This window comes from Drosophila grimshawi, unplaced genomic scaffold (genome assembly GCF_018153295.1).
Source record: "Drosophila grimshawi isolate 15287-2541.00 unplaced genomic scaffold, ASM1815329v1 contig_1377, whole genome shotgun sequence".
NCBI classification, from domain to species: Eukaryota; Metazoa; Arthropoda; class Insecta; order Diptera; family Drosophilidae; genus Drosophila; species Drosophila grimshawi.
In genome coordinates this window covers 12,852,754-12,871,852 of record NW_025062900.1, presented here as the reverse complement: position 1 = coordinate 12,871,852, position 19,099 = coordinate 12,852,754, and the positions used below count along the sequence as shown (strand labels likewise).

Genomic DNA, 19,099 nt, shown 5'->3' with positions numbered 1-19,099 from the left:
GAACATTATATTAATAATATTAAAACGCTTGATTTATATCAAAATTAAGAATAGCTAAAAATTTATTACTTATTTTGTTCGTTGTGATGCAATTAAATTTGTTAAATTTTGAGATCGCTTACGAAAAGTGACACGTTTCCATTCTTATTTGAATATCTGTCTTTGAATTCTATTGCATAACCGGTGACACAGGCACCCGATTCGATTGTTGTTGAAATGCTTGTGTTGTCTTAATTATGACTACATCAGCGGCTTTTACAAACACTTTTTTAATTACACCTAAATTCAAAAAATATTTAAAAGAAAAATATTCAAAAATAATGGCATGGACTGAAAAGTCTGATTAATTCTGTAATTCCCCTATTTATGCATATGATTATGCAGGTTTTTTCTTTTAGAATTATTTACATAAACATTCATAATTTATTTGGGATGTTGTGACTCTGAAACCTGTAAAATATATTTATAAATATCTGCAAACACTTAAGTTTCTCGCAGGTGGAAATTTAAATTTGAATATTGCTTTCAACTGCTTCATGCTTTTAATTTTTTTCAAAATTAATTAAAATAATATTTATGATTATAAGATTTCAATGGTGAAGCGTTTATATTTTCTGTAAGTGTAGTTCTTCGTGCATTTGACCAAATTGGAAGCGGAAACTGCTTGTCCACATACCTTGCATGTAGCTGGATATATGATAAGGGCCAGCGGCATAGGACCATTTGATGATTGATGCGGCGAACCGCATATTGCGTATTTCACGCACGCGGCAGTTATGGTTCGACAAATGCAACTACAACACATCATGTGGCAGCATAGAGATCGTGTTTCTAATTTGAATTAGTATGTTGCAAGCATATCTGGATGTCAGGCAAACAGGCATAAGTAGCTACTAAAGCTGCCACAGCGGCTGATTGGCGGTTGAGTCGTCAAGGAGAGGGAGGTGGAGGAGGAGGAGGGCATTGGGATTGTGTGCAATGCGTGCCGCAAAAGTGAAAGGCCTTTATGGGTCGCGCAGATGTGATTATATATCAGATGCATTGCTGCGATTTGGCAATTGTTGGCTTAGGTATTTCTCTTCTTTTTATACGCAACAAAATTTAAACCAGTTGAGATCAGTATTAATTTTCGAGATTGCGCATATAAACATAGATTTGCATTTTCTATTGTGTTGTTGAAAAGATTCTATAATTGATTTCTAATAGGATAGACAATACAAATCCTATTTTAAAGCGACCTTGTTGGGCGTATTAAACAACTTTTCAAAACTAGAATGTTATAATTTAAAGTGGAAGATGTTCACAGTTTGAATATAAATTCAATGGTATCAAGTTATTTCTGATCTGATTCGTAATTAATGGCATCAATTTTAAAGCAAGTTAACAAAAGGCTATCTTTATGAATGTTACGATTGATTCTAATATGAATTCGATGTGATAAAAACCAGAACTATTTTGGAATGCTGTTTTCTATGGTTTTTAATTCAAATGAGAACCCAGATTTACAGATGTGATGTTTCAAGTTCCTGAAATATATATATCTTACAACCTATAAAACTTTGTTATGTTTGTATTGGCTTTTAGCTTATCAATATTGACAATTTTCATCATTGCCAAAAATCGTTAAAAATCAATAATAGTTCGAATACTAGTTTCAGCTGTTTACTAAAACCTATTTGGATTCTGTGTGAGATAGAACAGAACACGTCTTAAAGAATAAATTAATTAGTAATGACAATTTGACATATCTCATTCAAATCAATGACGATTTCCTATGTTTCTATTCATAAAGTAATAATTCTCAAGGAGTGAGCTTGTGTTGCACATTCAAGCTTCAGTTGTTAAAAAATAAAACATAGTTCTAATACATCTACGGAGTAGTTATATTGAACATTAGATTCAAATGGCTTGAAAGATTGAAGTTTCGATGTGTTGAGGCATTTGGCAAGAGTGTTCGCATATATAACATTGGTAGCATCCACTTAAAGGCGCAAAATGAACAAAATGGTCAACTTTTACTTTTTCAAAATGTGTCGTTTTCTATGTTCGACCAGATGGAACCAAGCCAAAAACCAATTCAAGCAACCAGTGCAGCTGCCCACAACAGCAACTACTACAGCAACAAAAACAACGAAATGTTACGATTCTGTCAGACAACGAACCCAACAGATGCGAGTTACAATTGAGAGATGCCGGCGTTTTGTGGCACCAAACGGGGGCAGTCAGTGGTGAAGGCGGTGGTGCTTGTGGATGTGGAGGTTGCTATCGGTTTGCTGTGACTTGGCATGCGACTTGGGCGCTTAGTTGCATGTGCTCCGGATTGCAACATAAGAGCCAGGCGACTGCGACTGCGACTGCGACTGCTCATTGCAGCCACTCCCCTTCTGGCGGCGCATTCCCTCTCTTACCATGCAGTTGCCTGAGTGGGGCTGCTGCAGTTGCAGTTGCATTTGCAGTTTTTGTGCTTCGTATTTCGGATTCTCATGTTTGCCATCGCCATAAATTGTGGTCAACCGATGCAGCCGATGCGACGTAATTCATTGATTATAACGACAACAATAACTGCAATGCATTGGAGTATATCCTCTCTCCCCGACCATCTCCCCGCTTCTCTAACTATTTGTCTATCTCTGTGCACCACAAGCTCAGCATTTGTTACCTGCTGATTTATGGGCAATTGTCTGCATGTGTGTATTTGTGATTGTTTTTGGAAGGCCTAACCACTTGATCAGATGATTGGTTTCGTTTGTAATCCAATATGCGAAAAGACGGCATAAAATTAGCTAATATAATTATAGATTATTACAGCCACAATACAAACAGAAAGCCGACACGAGGTCTACATTTTTTTGGGCTAGATTTTCTTATTGTCTTTTTGCCATGCGATAATTCACACAATTGTGCCATACTGCAGCAGCTCTTATATGATGCATGCTACACATATGCAGATCTTCAGTGGATTGCAGCTACACATAGTCACTTAGGAAATAGTCTTGAGAAAATTGCCAAGCGTGTGGAAAAAAAAAACTTAACCTGAGAATGTTATATACACAAGATGGATGCGATTTGCAGAATGCTGCGAATTGATATTATTCTAATGACTAAGGAAATATTTTTTAAATTACTTAAATATTTAATGATAATGTGTTTAATCTTAAAAAGTTAAGGCGTTTATTCAATGTCTTAAATATGTGATTAGCTGATATATATAAGAAAGGAAAGAAAAGTGGAAAAAACAGATACAATAGATAAGGCAGGGATAAGTGAAGCCAGGAAATTATTCCGATTTTCAGATTGGATAGAATTATAATTAGAATTAGATTCAGAAATTCAGATTAGATAGAAACTATATATATAATTATCCATCAATTATGCGCATATTAGCAGCTGTCACTAAGAGATCCAATAGTCGAAAATAAAATACTTAAAGAAAAATTGGAAATAATTAATTATTGCCAGCAGAATTCTACAAAACTATCAATTGATTTTAATTAATATGTACATTTTAAGCAAATATTTAAAATCTCAAATCCTAGATAAAATAAAAAAAATCTGATTGGCATTTACTTTAATTCAATACAACAAATTTATGCCTTTGATTTGAATACAGAAGCAGGAAATACAGTCAGGCTTTTGATTAGCCTTCACACGTCCGCTACGTCCATCAGTTAAGCCCTTTATTATTTTCGACTTTCCCATGTGTTGATAAAAACACAACTTTTCGATTTATTTTAATTTTATCTTTAATCTATGCACATTCATTTTTTGTTTCATTGTCTATTTTTTTTTTGTGTTTGATTATTTTGCTTAGTCAAAAGGCGAGGCGAGCATCAACAAAAACTGGTCGGCTGTCGGAAATCGACTAAATTTTCACTTGATATGTCAAAATGCCAAAATGTTGCAGCAGCTGTCGCCCAAACGATCGATCTGGCCAGCCTATTTGTATATATGCATGTGTGATTGTGCTTAAATGGCCAGGCATCAAGCATACGCCCTGTTGGCCATTTGCGCATGATCGTTGTGGTCAGCCGCAAATCATTTAAGCGCCACTGGCGTGTAAACTGAAAAAAAAAAAAGACTAACAACAAAAACAGCAAAATCGAGACGACATCAACCAATGCATTGAGGCAAAAATATAGAGCACAGCTTCCTTTATACTTCGTTATTTGGGTTATTTTTTTATTTGCAGTCGTTGTTGCTTTTGCTTTTTTATTTGGACGCCGTTTCGGCCGTTTAGAAACATTGCGGATGCAGTCGCAAACAAGAAGTTGGGCCGGTTTTTGTCTTGGCCATAAATAGAGCTAAAGTTGCTGTTGTTGTTGTCGCCGAGTCGATGCGGTGCGTTACACAATGCAAGCAACTTGAATGCACTTTCAGTTTCGCGTTTCGCGTTTTAAATCTGAATTCGAATTCGAGTTCTGTTTCAGCTGTTACATAAAATCATTAGCTGATACTTAGTTTGTTCTGTTTTTAATTACATCATTAGTTATAGTTATTGTTGTGCCAGATCCGTTTGCCGTCTTGCCATCTAATTAGCATTTAATTTGAGTTCATACCGTCAGCAGTTGCGCCATTCTCGATCGGTCTTGAGATCCGTGCCAAGATCCGTGCGCATAAATCAAAATATTTCAGTCTCGTTCTCTAAAGAAACAAAAAATACAAAAATCAACTTGAATTCATGTTCCACAATGCGCTGAAGGCAGTCAACATAAATCGCCGATTGGGTAAAAAGCCAACCAGCAACGCTCGAACTTGATCCAATTCTCTCTTAAAGTGCAATACCAGTTGTTATATTACTTACTGGCTTAATTATTGCTTGTTGTTAATCTATTACATCAAAAAAGGCGGTTTTTTATATCAGCTGAATATTCCTTTCTATTTATTTATAAACTGAATCTTCAAAATTTTCTAGTGCATGCGAAATAAGTAAAAAAAATGTATTTAAATAATTTATCTACATTTCTGTTCCTCTTTTCCTCTTTCTTGCAGATGAAGTATAAGTAGAAATAAATGGAAAAATAATAAAATAAATTCCTCTTCGGGTTTGAAAATATTTAGAAATTATTGCATTAGTCAAATTACTGATATACATATATTTAGAGCTTATATCTTTTTGTCCAGCGGTATCGTAAATGTTCTCAATGAATTTGTTTCATTAGGCTACTGCACTCGAAACATTTTATGGATATGGATACGGCGATATCTATGGCTATGCATAATCGTATATCAGCTTCGACTTTGAATATGTGCATTTTGTGTGCTGTGAATGTCACGTTAATGTGAGCACTTTAAGGTCATTGGAGTTGTTATTTGCTGTGTCCAGTCCGTCACACAAATGTGGTTCAATGTCCAATGCAGCAAACAACCCCCAGCCAACAGCCCAACTAATTAACTAACCCACTAAACAACTGACCGACCAAGCGACCAGCAAGCGAATGCATTCAAACGTTTCGCTGGATGCGCCTGACAACCAACATTTTGGCATGTCCAATCTTTTGGGCATGTAATTTCGTTGTTTGACACAACTTTTTTCTTCAAATTGGGATTTTACTTTTTGTTTTGATTTATTTTTATGTTTTTTTTTTAAATATTGTTGTGCTTGGTGCTGTTGTCATATTTTTTCACACTGTTGCGCTTGAAAAAGCACCAAAAGTTTGTCATTGTTATTCGATTGTTTTACGACTTGGCCTTGACATTTGCCGCTTTGTCTTGTAATGTGGTTTTGTAACTACATTTTTGTGGCAAAGCTATGAGGACAATTTTTATTTCAACGCTACTTGTGGTATTTATTTCAAAACTGGGAATATTCGAGAAAAGTTATTTGCAACTGTTAGTTAATCTAATAGAACAATCAAAACAATAGAGAATTAACTAGTATCTTGGACATGCTGAACTTTACATAATTCTACTATTACCACCTAATCACATTTAAGAGCAAGTATTAATAAAAATATAACTTTCGTCGATGTTAATTATTTTTAACCGAAATAACTTGATTATGCTATGAATTAGTCCGGGAGTTTCCGACATATGCAGACATAATTATAAAAATATTCTTTATATGATAATGGCAGTCCGTTTTCAAGTTCATCTTTTATGTATTTTATTCACATCAGAAAAACACACTTTTATTTAATTTACTTTCCCCAATACGTAAGAATCTAAATATTAATTAATTAATTAATGAAAAAGAAGTTCAATTTTGCTTCTTTGGCTACTTACAATCCTAGGTAAAAAGAATTAGCATTAGGTACTCTAGTTTACATATTTAATATTACACTGCATACTTTTACTCTGTTTAAAAGACAAGAATAATGAAAATGCGCGGCATACTTTTACATTAATGCGATTGTTCAAATCACAAAAGTAGGCAACGAACACCTTAATTCTTATGTCAAAATAGGTCAATTCATTATATTCTATTAATTTCCACGAGTTCAAAATGGTACAACACTCCCAGCTCCGACATCATTCACTCAAGTTACAGCCATTCGAACGAATTGGCTAAATGTCTTAATTCTGTTTAATTTAATTTTAATTGGTATTTATATTATATTCCATACTTCCAAGAACCGGCTTTGTCTTTAGCACAGCACAACAAACGTTTATAGATATTCGTATTTATGACCCAATCAATCAACACAAAGCTGTTTTCAACATTTCATGACCCATTGACCAATGAAAACATTTAAGGAGGAAGATAAAAAGCAACAATATTTTAATGCACATTTTTCACAATTTGCGATCGTGACTCGACTGCAGAAGTTACAGAAACAGCGTTCCAAAGTCCCATTAAGTGCATCAGTATCAACAGCAACTGCAATATCAACATCATATGGTGTGTTATGTTTTTGGCACTTGGCAGCAGTTGCCACATCGTCGCCAGACATTTTCCCTGAGACGCGCTCAATGAGACCAACAGACGAAGACTGCAAGACTATGTCTCAGGCATGACCCAATAACAGGGATTAGGTGGCAGCTGTTGTTGGTGCTGCTACTTGGTTACTTGGCTACCTGGCCTGGGTCTGTGTCTCAACAGTTGCCACTGCTACTCAATCATTCAATCAGAAACACTGACTGCGGGCTCAGCAGTCGTCCAGTTGTCCAGTCGTCCAATCAGTCAGTCAGACAGTCAAACAGGCAGTCCTAGCACCAAACATTGTCGGCAATTAGTCCAATTTTTCTTCTGTTTTTTGCGCTGCTAAAATTAAATGTTGCGAAAATTCTTTTCAGCTTTTTCGTTTTGGACATGGAACATGTGTTTCGCGTCGCTCCAAACACTGCAATTGATCGAGCAATGGGGGGGAAATATTTGAAAAATCTGTAATTCTGTAATGCTCTAAAGCCATTCACGAAACGGCTCCAATTATGCTTCAGCTGCTGCTTTGGGGCTGCGGGGCGTATGAGCAATGTCGTTAAACTGCTCAGTGCTAATGCACGGTTCCATAACTCTTTGCTCTGCAGTTGATTTGCGTTCGCTTTCAATTCAGAGTTGGCAACCTGGTAAATGGCAAATGATTCATTTTACTTGCCAAAACAAGTGCGGTTTTGGCACGGAAGCTACAGCTAAATACTTCGAGATCTCACATCAAAACTCTGTGGCCGCACATTCCGTACATGCTACGAGATGTCGCATCAAATGACTTTGGCTCCAAACTTCCTGCTTCCTGCTTAATCAGAGACCAAAATATGCAATTATTGAAATCTATGTACTTCTCTTTATTTTTGGATTAACATTTAAATGATAAATACAACATTTAAGACCACAGCCGAAGGCTATTGTTAATTTACGTTAATAGATGATAGCGAAATATTAATCATATATTATTTTTTTCAATATAAATAACAGCGACTGGTTAAATGTGTGAATCCCCTTAAACAACTGATAAATTAGCAACCAACTTATGAGGTATTCTTAGGCTTCGCAAATGGAGAACTTGCTTTTGCATAATTAACATGAAAAAAAAAACTCATTAGTTTTTTCAGCAGTTCTTTTATTCTGCGTGAAAACCAACATTAGCTGAACTTGTTCTCGGATCAGTCAAAAATTAACTCATTCATATTCGTTGATGTGCCAAATATTGAAAAATTATAAGCAATATAAAATTTCTTACCTATGACTCGGCATATTACTATGAATATCTATGTTCAAATCGAATCCACAATAGTCATCAGCTCTTAAGATGACCCTGAGCTTGATGATTTGTATATTATAAAAATATAAATAGCATGGGTGAAAATTAATTGAATTGTCTTCGAGGTCCACTAAAATCTCGATTCGAATGTGAGACATTAAGAGCGTCAGATGATAGTTCCGCTAGCAAACCGAAATTTGTATACACTTTAGAAAAAAAACGAAAATAAAATGTATCTTCTACAATTTTTTTTTTTCTGATACCAAAGGTATAACAGTATACAACCCGACACCCTTAAGGTTAGGAGCTCGTCAATGCCCCGATATATCTGATTAGACTATCCGTCCTTAAAGCTACCCAATGTTAGTAGATTTCTTGGTTACTTTGATTTACCTTCTTTGACAAAGTTATTGTTTAAACCGTTTCATGAATACTTTTTGAGGGCAATTTTAATATGAATTTAGAGCTACAATCACGTTTCCAAATTGATATATTGAATTAATGTAGAGGTCGAATCATGAACAAAAACATTAGTTTTTCAAAATCGGGTCACCATTGAGCAAATTGCAATTGCCGGATCATAAAACAGATTTTTGCATGATTTCGTAATGCAAAACCGAATGTAATTTGTTATGGTTTAATTGTAATTGTGGTGCGACCTTGAGTCACAATGTGAGCCACAGCAGCAAGCAGCAGCAAGAACAACAAAAAGTCATCGAGCTTTTTGTACAACTCTCACCGCAGAACAATTGATTATTTTTACCTTATATGTGGTCAATAAGCGTGACTGTTGCCATTCTAAAAGTCATGTTTTAACCATATACCATATCTTGTCTTGTATCTTGCAGATACTTTTTCTCCACGGTTCTACAGTTTCAGCTATATCGCGGCATGTGCCGAGCCGCTGGCCAATATGTGCCCAACGATCCGCGGAAACCGCTGCACAAATGCGACATCTATCGGCAGCCAGCCGCGGGCAATATTTTAAAGTAAGTTGGGAACCAATAGAATAATTATTGATTATATTATAAATATTACATTTTTTATTTTCTTTATTATTTATCTAATGTGAACTAAAAACAGTCCACAAATTCTTAAGCAATTAATTAATTGTAATTGAATTGAAGGATAGAACAACATTTATTGCTTGAATTGGGGAAGCTCAGAAAAACCCAGCCAGACCAAAATTAGTATTACCTTATTACAAATGTTTTCTGCTTGCAATATGCAATATGCATTATTTAAAATGTTTCGTTTCACTCTCTTTGATTTCCTTAGAGATATGATGGCCAAGGGTGCCTCCCAGCCGTGGCAGGAGGTGCTGCAGGAAACATTGGGCGAGGGCCGCCTGGATGGCAGCGCTCTGCGTGAGTACTTTGCTCCACTGGAGGAGTGGCTGCGTCTGGAGGCGCTGCGCACCAATGAGTATGTGGGCTGGAACTATGATGGGGATTACTGTAAGCGCAGCATCGAAACTGCCGGACTGCAGGTCTTTGGCGGCTACTACAATGGCGCGGCTTGCCGGGAACTGAACCTGCTGCTACTTTTCCTCAGCAGCTGGCTGTGCTACCTGGTTGTCTTGTCTAGCATGAGTTAAGAGTCAAACTTATATTTTATTTGTTACAAATATTTTCATTTCCGCTAACTCAAGTTGTTAATAGTCAATTTGAACTTGATTCAATGCCAACTGCAATTCTAAATAGAACTTTAAACAAACACAATAAAAATTTGAGCGGCACCTTAAAAGCCACTAAAATAAAACAAAACGAAAACCTGTTTGTTCGGGATTATAGGGTGTATTGGGGAAACCAGCAGCAGCGATGCGGGTCATTGGAACGCCAGCGTCGCACGCACATTTCAACTGCTGCTTTTGTTGTTGCTGTTGTTGTGGTTGTTGTTCTTAGTTCATAATTTAATCGGGTAATAAAAATAATAAACACAGTGCTTCGACGGCAATTGCGGTTTTTGTTTATCGTGTTTCAGCTGCAGCTCTCAACTGGTTTTTCGTAATAGTTTTTGTAAATTTGATTTAATAAATTGCAATCCGCAAGTGACAGCAACTGCAACTGGAACTTCAGTGTAAACAAGATAATCAGCGCCATCGAGGGGCAGAACGGGGCGTGGCCTGGCTAGTGGGTCGGAGGTGAGGCATTGTGGCGTTGTGGAATTACATTGAAAAGTCTGTCAGCTCTGTGACAATGCTCTAAAGTTTGTCTAAGAAGTCAGATACTTTACTTGAGTAAGTAGTAGAGCAAGTTTTCCATCTAGCTATGGAATTGAAGACGGAGTGAGGAGGGAATCACAGCTTGCGGCTGGTTGGGGGGTCACGTTGTTTACATGCCCGTTGCAATCAACAAGATAATAGAGTCAGTGTGGGATTTGTGTAAGTGCTGTTAAGGATATTATACCATTATCATCATCAACTTATGTCAACTACAGTGCAAGCTTGGAGGCAAGTATTTTGTTTACTTAGCTACTCAAAGAATTATTAGGCGAATTATTATAAAAATAGAGTGAAATTCGCAATGACTAATCATTTTTCTTCTTATGATACGAATATTAATACGATATGACATTGATATTTGCAACTTATGTATTTTCAAATATTTAATTTCATAACCGCTGGTAATCAAAAAAATATACAAAGCAATTAAAAATGAAATTCCTTAGGTGCATATGGATAAGCTTATATCAAATGTTTAACTGCAATTATTTTAATGATCGCGTTAAACTTCTAAATGTTAATTGTCAATCAGAGAAAAAAATCGGTCTTCATTTAAAATTCGAATTGCGGTAATTTATGCATTCTCCCACGTTTCGTCACCCGAGTGAACAGAAAAGCGCAAATGCAACAACAAAAGCGCGTTTGCCTTGCTGTTGCTGCAACAACAACGACAACAATAAGCGACAGCATGTTAAGGACATTATCAACATTTCAATTAGAAGCAATCATCGTCATCGCCCCAGACTGGCAAGGTGTGGGGAGGGCATTGCAATCGGTTGGCCTGAACGAGATTCGATCGGATGGCGAGTTGCGAGTGCAGCTGCAGTGGAGACTTTTGTGTGTGTGCGTTTGTGTCGCATTTCACTTTCATTGTAGAATTTAACTGTGCAGTGCGTACTTCCGCCCTGTCGCCGAGCAGCAGCCTCAGCCCCTGACGCTGTCGCTGCCGCTGCACTGCGGCCTTCATTAACTCGACAAAAGTGTCGGCGACGTCGCCAATTTGCAATGACAACAATTTTGATATACACATGCGTGTATTTTATGTATGTATACATTTTTCTACATTTGTTTACTGTTCACTGTTCACTGTTCACTGTTTTTGGAGAAGGAACACGCGACCAGACGAGCTGTTGAATCAGAGCCAACGGGAAGAACAGTCATTACCAGAGTCGCGTTCCAAGTGCACACGCATCACAATTGGAGCGGATAGAATCAGAGTCTTAGTCAACAAATCAAACGAAAGTTGAGCGAAAGTGATGGAACTTGATCACTACAATAATAATATAAAGTCTCACTGTGTTCTGTGCGGAAAGTTTTTCAAAAAATATAAAACGCAAATAATATAAAAATATATATTATAAAAAGTTTAAAAAATACACCTATTAAAACTTTCAATTCACAATACTTAAAATAATAATTTTAAAAAATATTTAAAAAATAACTATAATTCAAAAGGTTTTTATTAAGACAAAAAAATGAAATTTATTTAAAAAAAATCATGATTTTATACAACAATCATCGATTTTATAAATAAATATACAATAATGAAATGCTTATTCGTCTGAATAAATAATTAAAAATAAATTTCTATAACATTTAAGTCAAAGCTTAAGTTATTGAATAAATCTAAAAATGAAACTGGCAATTAAGTGTGTGTTGCAGCGGCAACTGTTGCTAATGTTGCTACAACTGAGCTGCATATGCAGCCAGAACAGTAGCCTGCGTGTGAATACATACCTCAAGGACGTGAATGCAACAGCAATGGCTCTGCCCTCGACACAGGGCTTTGGCAATATCTGTACACGCGAGGAGCCCTATGTGGAGGTGGTGCAGGTGCCCGAGGTGCAGCCGGTCCGAGTGCGCACGTCCAGCTGGTGCCTGGAGATACCACCGCGCTGCTCCTCATTCCAGACGGAAATGCGCGAGGTGATGCGGGTGCAGGTGAGTGCTGTATGTGGTGTAGATTGGGTGCAGCTGTGCAGGTGATTAGCTCTGCCATAGCGGGCGGCTGTTGCGTCATCACGATCGGTGGCAACACCTCCAGTCTTGCTAAATTTTAGCCACTTGCCCCACAAACCTGATTTCATTTGCCACAGTCGCCAAACCACCAACCGGGAAACGATTCGCTGCGAAATCCCACAAATTGTACGGCTTTGGTTATTTTGCCACGGTAAATGGGTTCTGTTTTAAAATATATATATATATATCTTGCGATTTATATATGTCTTAAAGAGTTGCGCAAGCGTCAAATGGAAACTCTGTTGCACTGTACGGAAGTTGCAGCTGTGTACGTACAAACATTTCTGAAACTTTGTGGATTGCGACCGGTTTTGACCCATGTTCCAAGCACAGAAAATGTCCTTGGCTGTCAGAGTTTCTCGGAACTGTTGGGCACCCGTTTCGCAAACATGATATTTGAATTTAAATAAAATCAATCTGTGAATACCCTAATAAATTGTCTAATTTTTAGTATCCTAGTATTATTATTAGTAATTTTTTATGACTGAGTAAAGATGAACTAGTGTAAAAAGCTTTGAACTACTTTTAGATACTTTAGAATTGATTAAAAATAGACAGAATCGATTAAAATTATATTTATTTCCAACTACTTCTAAACAGCTGAGTTAGTTTACTATTTAAGGGAGTAGCATTTTATCTTAAATAGTTAATGGTGATAAAATAAAAAAAAAACCAACCAATATAAATCGAGCAAAACAAATGGGTATCAAATATGGTCAGAATCCGGCTGCTTGTTCGGGTTCCTAATCAGGCTTGGCTGGTTTTTGTCGTTTTTTCCATCTTTTGAATTTTTTTTTTTTTGTATAAAAAATAATAATTATGTCATGGTGTCAGTGATGGAAAGTGCAAGCAAAAGTGGAAAATCTAGTAAATATTCGCAGTTAGAGCAACGATTATTAAGTGCTCCATTACCTTAGTTCATATGTGCATGCGAACTGCTGCAGTTGACGCCGAAGCTGTTGACACACTTTCGATTGCATCACGTCAACATACGATCAAACTGGCCATAAGATGCAGCCAGTTTTGGTTTAGTTTTAGTTTAGAGTTTCGAGTCTAATTATGTGCACACAAGCGTAAATGCTGCTTGCTGCTGCTGCTAAGCTGGTTGCAAATTAGTTTCATAATTTAACTATTTTGGATTTCAACATGGATGTTTGCTAAATTGGGGAAAACAACTAAAACTAAAAAAAATCGAGTAATTTTGTAAATGCATGATCAATTCAATGACTTTAGATGGACACTTGGTTTCGGATCTCTGATTTGAAAAATAATATTGATGCCAGATCCCACTGAAATTGAGCCCAGCTTGTTAAGTACACAAACATTGCGGCATTGTTAGGAAAATGCTAAAATGTGTGATTTCGCAGAGACAAAAAACAAATGCTTGTCCACATAAAATACCGTCGCTAATTGTCAATCGCGAGTAATTAATTAACATGAAATTAAATCGCATGAGCAATGCGTAAACTCATTTATAAGAAATTAAACAGTTGCTTCAAACTAGTTTCGGTCTTAGCATTAGTAACGGAGGTAAAGTGCCAAAAGATATATACACAATCCAAGTATATTATATAAAACCGTACCCCACGATGATTGATGTGCCTGACTGCCAGTGTGATGGATGAAAAGTTGTAGAGAGCTGAGCTGGAAGCTCTACGATTTGTGTTCGTAATGCGATATGTCGCATATGTAACATTGCTCAATGTGTATTCAATTACTAAGCAAGTACAACGCATGAGTGTTACTCCAAAAACAGTCCGTTCGCTGATGGTGACCATTTGACAAAAGGCTGTGCTTAAAGTTGCGCTTAATTATGTTTACAATGGAACAGCACAGCACACAACTCGAATCGAATATCAGTGTTTATATTAAAATTTCCGCCTTATTAATTTATGCACACACATACACACAGTGGTACACAAATGCAGATACACAGTAAACAGCTACAAATTCATCAACAACAAGAGACACAGAACAATGCGTAAGTTGGGCGGAGATTTTACTGAATGAAAAGTATAAACGCTTCAGGGCACTGGGCACCGGTTACTGGGCACAGATGATTGTGAGAAACGCTTGGCATTCAGTTCAGTTCATTCACTTAAATTGGCAACTCAAGGGGTGTGTGTGTGTGTGTGTGTGAGTGTGTGTGTGTGTGTGGGTGGGGTGAATATATATGTCTCAGATTTATCATAATCAGTTCTAAAGCTCTTGTAACTATCCAGAACGGAGCAGTGTTACAAAGTTCAAGTTGAGTTGACATTGAATTGAGTAAAAGCAACACTGCCTCAATATGTTCTTCACTAAATATTCATTAACCGATATGAAATTCATGCGGAAGCGAATGGATGATAATCTATATGAGAAAATGTATGTCATATATTTTAGTAAATCAAAATATGTGCATTTTATTAAGTTCTTTTCAATTCAACTGCGGCTATTTATATTTAAATTTTGTATACCCTGAGCCATTGAATGGGTTAATAGTGGTATAATGGTTTTGTCCAAAACACAGAAGGAAGCATCTCCAAACCCATAAAGTATTTATATTCTTGATCAGGGTCAATAGCCGAGTCCATTTAGACATGTCCACTATAAAAACACGCAAATCTTATAATATATATTGAACAGCTATACCGTAGTCGAGCTCTCTCGACTGTAGCGTTCTTACTTGTATCTCTTGCGAATAATTTTGATTTGATGTTTACTTCAAGCAAGGCGCTCTGTTGCATACTATTGGGCTCAATTTTTGATTAAGCTAATTAGTGTTGCTCACTTTTAGGACTTGAATAACAATAAAAAAAAGTTTAAAACTAATTAAGTTCTTAGCTTATTAACTGGTTGAATTTTTCACAATATGAAAAAAGTACAAAAGCACATTTACACATACATGTTTATGTAGATTCTCCCATACATAAAATTTCAAGCAATTTCAGTAAACTAATGCACACATAAGTTATCAAATCTAACAGTGAAAAAAACTTATAAACAATAACACCAAAATATGGAGAATAAAATGTAAGCAAAAGCATTTTTATGACGCAACAATGAATTACAAAAGAATCCAATAAACTTAATTGAATTTTCTTTATTATTATTATTACATTTAATTATTAGATCTTTATATAATTATAGATTTTATAATTTTTCACGTAAAATGTTATTCACTCACTTAAAATTCGTTACTGTGATTTGTGTTCAAGTTCAAGTCAAAATTATTTAATTATTGTAACAATTTTACCTATTACATATATAAGTTAATGTAACCAGCCCTAGTAACATTAACTTTACTTCTCAATTTAATTTACAGCTTGATCCACATCGACTCCACTTGTGAAACAGTTGATAGTCTCGAATATAACAGTTTCAGGTCCTTAGATATCATAGGATCTCTGATTCCGTATCTTATAAATGATATAAGTAGCGGCACTCCCGACGAGAACTGTAGTCAGAACTACGATAACCATAACCCAGTTATTTTTTGCTCTCATAGGATTCGAAGGATGGCTTCTTAGTGCGGTGCTCGGTTCTGTTGTTGTAGGTTCGGTAGAAAATATGTCCGGAAATGGTTCCTCTGATGTAGAAAACTCTGCAAATGGTTCCTCTGATGTAAAAAACTCTGCTAATGGTTCCTCTGATGTAGAAGACTTTCGTAATGGTTCCTCTGATTTAGAAGACTCTGGTAAATTCAACTCAGACAATGGTGCATTAAGTTGAATATCGCGTTGCATAGTCTCGATTTCAACGTTGGCACTTGATGCTAGGAGCAACAGCCAAGAGCCGCAGATTAAACTCCAAAACCGAAAACCCTGCATGTTTAATTTGCTTTACCCAAATGAGGCTTTTATTAAACTTTAAGACGTGCTCGCTTACAAGCTGCACTCGAAATAAGAACTGAACGAATTTTGACTAAGTTTCTGAAAATATTATTACGCCGCAACAGGAAGCGATATTTGATAAAGCTAAAGAAATGATAAGCGCATAACATAACATTAGTCAATTGTGGTTAAAAATTTAAAAGAAAAATGTGTACAATATAATTGTTATATAGCAATAAATCTTCCACTTCATGACGCATTTTATATTCTTCTGTAATTCTTAGCTTCTCTTCATTTACTAATGCTTCTGACTCATATCATCGATCCTCTGATTTCTGTTTTAGCGACTGAATAAAACGCGCACAGTTCGCTTTTGCTGTCAAGGCTATGAGGGCAATCTCTCCGACAGCCATGCCAGCTGCAAGCCCATTTGCCGCGGCGGCTGTGGGCGTGGCAACTGTCTAATGCCAGATATATGCGGCTGCGAGGAGGGTTACACTGGCAAACACTGCACACAGCGTGAGTACACAAATCACGATCAAATATTATGCAGCACTTAATGGGTTTTCAATTCACTGCAGGCTGTGATCATGATCGCTGGGGATTGGACTGCAAAAATCCGTGCAAGTGTCGCAATGATGCCGTTTGCGACAATAAGACGGGTGTCTGTCACTGCATCGCTGGATGGTCGGGTCAATTGTAAGTTGCATAATCAGTATAAAAACTTAATAAATTGTATTTAATCAAATTTGCATTCAATTGCAGCTGCGAGCAGCCCTGTCCGAGGGGCACACATGGCGTTATGTGTCGCAAGGCCTGCGAATGTCCTGAGAAACGCTGTCATCCGCAGTCGGGTGAGTGTGTTGGTCCGGATCAGACTGGCGCCGTTAATGTCAGCCATGTCGTGCTGGAGACCATCAATTCGACAATGGCAAATCTAACGCACAATATCAATAATATTGCCAAGCGCATTGGCAGCATGTCCGAGGAAAGTCATGTGCAGGTGACGCCCAGTCCACTGCCCGAGGTCATACTGATTAAGGAGTCCTCGCATACGCCGAAGATCATTTTGCACGAGTCAAGCAATGCCTTGTTGGAGAATCTACAATCGGCCGCAGTTGCAGGCGTGCCAGCTCCAGAGGTTATCCACGTCATCACGAATGCCGGTGGCAGTGTGCAGCAGGAGCATTCACCACAGCTAAATCTGGCGGGATTCGCTGCTGGCGAGAGCAATCCCAGTCACAGCTCCCACGAACACGATACCAGCTTGCTGAGCACACTGATCATTATGCTGCTAATACTCATGATTGCCATAACGCTGGGCTTCCTCTATGTCTATAGGCGCTTTCATGTCCACAAGGAGGCCGTAATCTTTAACGCCAATGGCACGATCGGCACTCACGGACATTCCAATCCTGAAGTTGTGATCAGTGAGTCTGGTGTGATGGGTAAAATCTTCCACAGTCCGCTGCCAAAGCCACCAACTATATTGCCGTCAAATCAGTCCCAAACGAACGAGGGTATGTAAGTGTCGCCCCTCCTACTAAGAGGACGGATCGATGAATAACTTGACATTAGGAAAATTAAATTAGTTTCCACTCTCACATAGAATACTTCCGGGACAGTATAAAAATATATATACTTAACCAGAATTAAAGTTTTCCTATTAAAAAAAATTAAAACAACTGTTTATTTTGAACTGTTATAGAAGTTATAGACATTATGACTTCACTGATTTATCTTTATCAATAGTTGAAATTCAGAATGTGGAATTTAAGGACCTACTCCTATTTGAGGTCAGAAATCGTAAAATATCTTTAACGAGACAGATTAAATATGAAACTAAACTGATGTTCATAACAATTTGATTAATTAATAATTAATAAGAAATAGAGGGTCCTCACCTATTTCAAATTTTAAAATCAAGTTATTTATCGTGTTAACTAAATATAAATTGAAATTAAGCTAATCCTTGAACTCCTTGCAGGGTCTTTGCCGGAACTGTATGATACGCCAAGTAACAACTCTTCGATTACAACGCCGCCCTACGCCTATGCCAGAAAGGAATCACTGTATTCTGTCATTACGCCCAAATCACGCAAGGGCAGCCTTGATTCGCATCTGTATGACGAGATACGCTATCATCAGCAACAACAGCTGCAGCACAACCACCCTCAACACCACCACCACCATCATCATCATCAGCAGCAGCAGCAGCAACAGGACCGTCAACCACAGCAACCGCAAACCTCGCAGCTCCGATATCCGCATTCAACCACAGCAACTGCTTTTCTTCCGGCACCGCCAACCATCCAGCCGCAACAGAATAATAGTCATTCAACCCACCATCACCATCAGCAACACCACCACACTTCTGGTGGCTCACATATTTCGCACTTGATTATACCGCCGCAGAACTCAAACTTCTTGCAGGTGCCCAATCAGATTACAACGCGCAGGATAGCTCATTTGTGAATTTCACAACGACAAATCTTCCTCAAAAATGAATTATATCAAAATTCAAATCATTTCAGATCTTATCCGAAAATCTTCGAATTTTAAAAACTCATCAAAATATTGAGCACCAAAAATATGATTGCCATATAATCTGTATCTTTGCATAACACTCTATGAATTATACATTAAAATTTTTACCAATACTCGAATTGTTGTTTTAATTTTATCATTTGTAGCTGAAATCGCTTTGGGTTTGTTGTTGTCATAGGCGGCCTGGTAGGGGATATTTTATATATATTATTGTTGTAAGCTGGTTTTTGTGCTAGTTGGTTGTTTGCTGAATTTGACTGTAATTGCAGATGAAGTTGATGAACTAGTTGTTGTTGACAGGTTTGTTTTTGCTGTAGGTTCTAGTGGTATTGGTTCAGGTTTTGTAGACTCTTGAGTTG

The 19,099-nt window shown here is 37.1% G+C and overlaps 2 protein-coding genes across 3 annotated transcripts in view; both read left to right on the top strand.

Annotated features, from left to right (window-relative positions):
• LOC6562450 (angiotensin-converting enzyme) overlaps positions 1-9,889 on the top strand; it is a 49,114-nt gene extending 39,225 nt beyond the window's left edge. Inside the window, exons 8-9 of the mRNA XM_001988328.3 lie at positions 8,984-9,124; positions 9,414-9,889. Coding sequence (XP_001988364.1) covers positions 8,984-9,124; positions 9,414-9,732 — 460 coding nt within the window. The 3' untranslated portion in view covers positions 9,733-9,889. The remainder of the gene's footprint in view (positions 1-8,983; positions 9,125-9,413) is intronic.
• Positions 9,890-11,983: 2,094 nt separating this feature from the next.
• On the top strand, positions 11,984-18,816 carry LOC6561464 (protein eyes shut). Of its 2 annotated transcripts, none has more exons than XM_032736240.2 (5): positions 11,984-12,300; positions 16,538-16,712; positions 16,775-16,892; positions 16,959-17,717; positions 18,181-18,278. In XM_032736240.2, the coding sequence occupies exons 1-5, from the start codon at positions 11,992-11,994 to the stop codon at positions 18,200-18,202; spliced, it is 1,383 nt and encodes a 460-aa protein (XP_032592131.1). In that variant the 5' UTR covers positions 11,984-11,991; the 3' UTR covers positions 18,203-18,278. The 2 variants fall into 2 exon arrangements, with proteins under 2 accessions (XP_032592131.1, XP_001988367.2); XM_001988331.2 differs by having other exon boundaries at positions 11,986-12,300; positions 16,959-17,713; positions 18,181-18,816.
• The last annotated feature ends 283 nt before the right edge of the window (positions 18,817-19,099 follow it).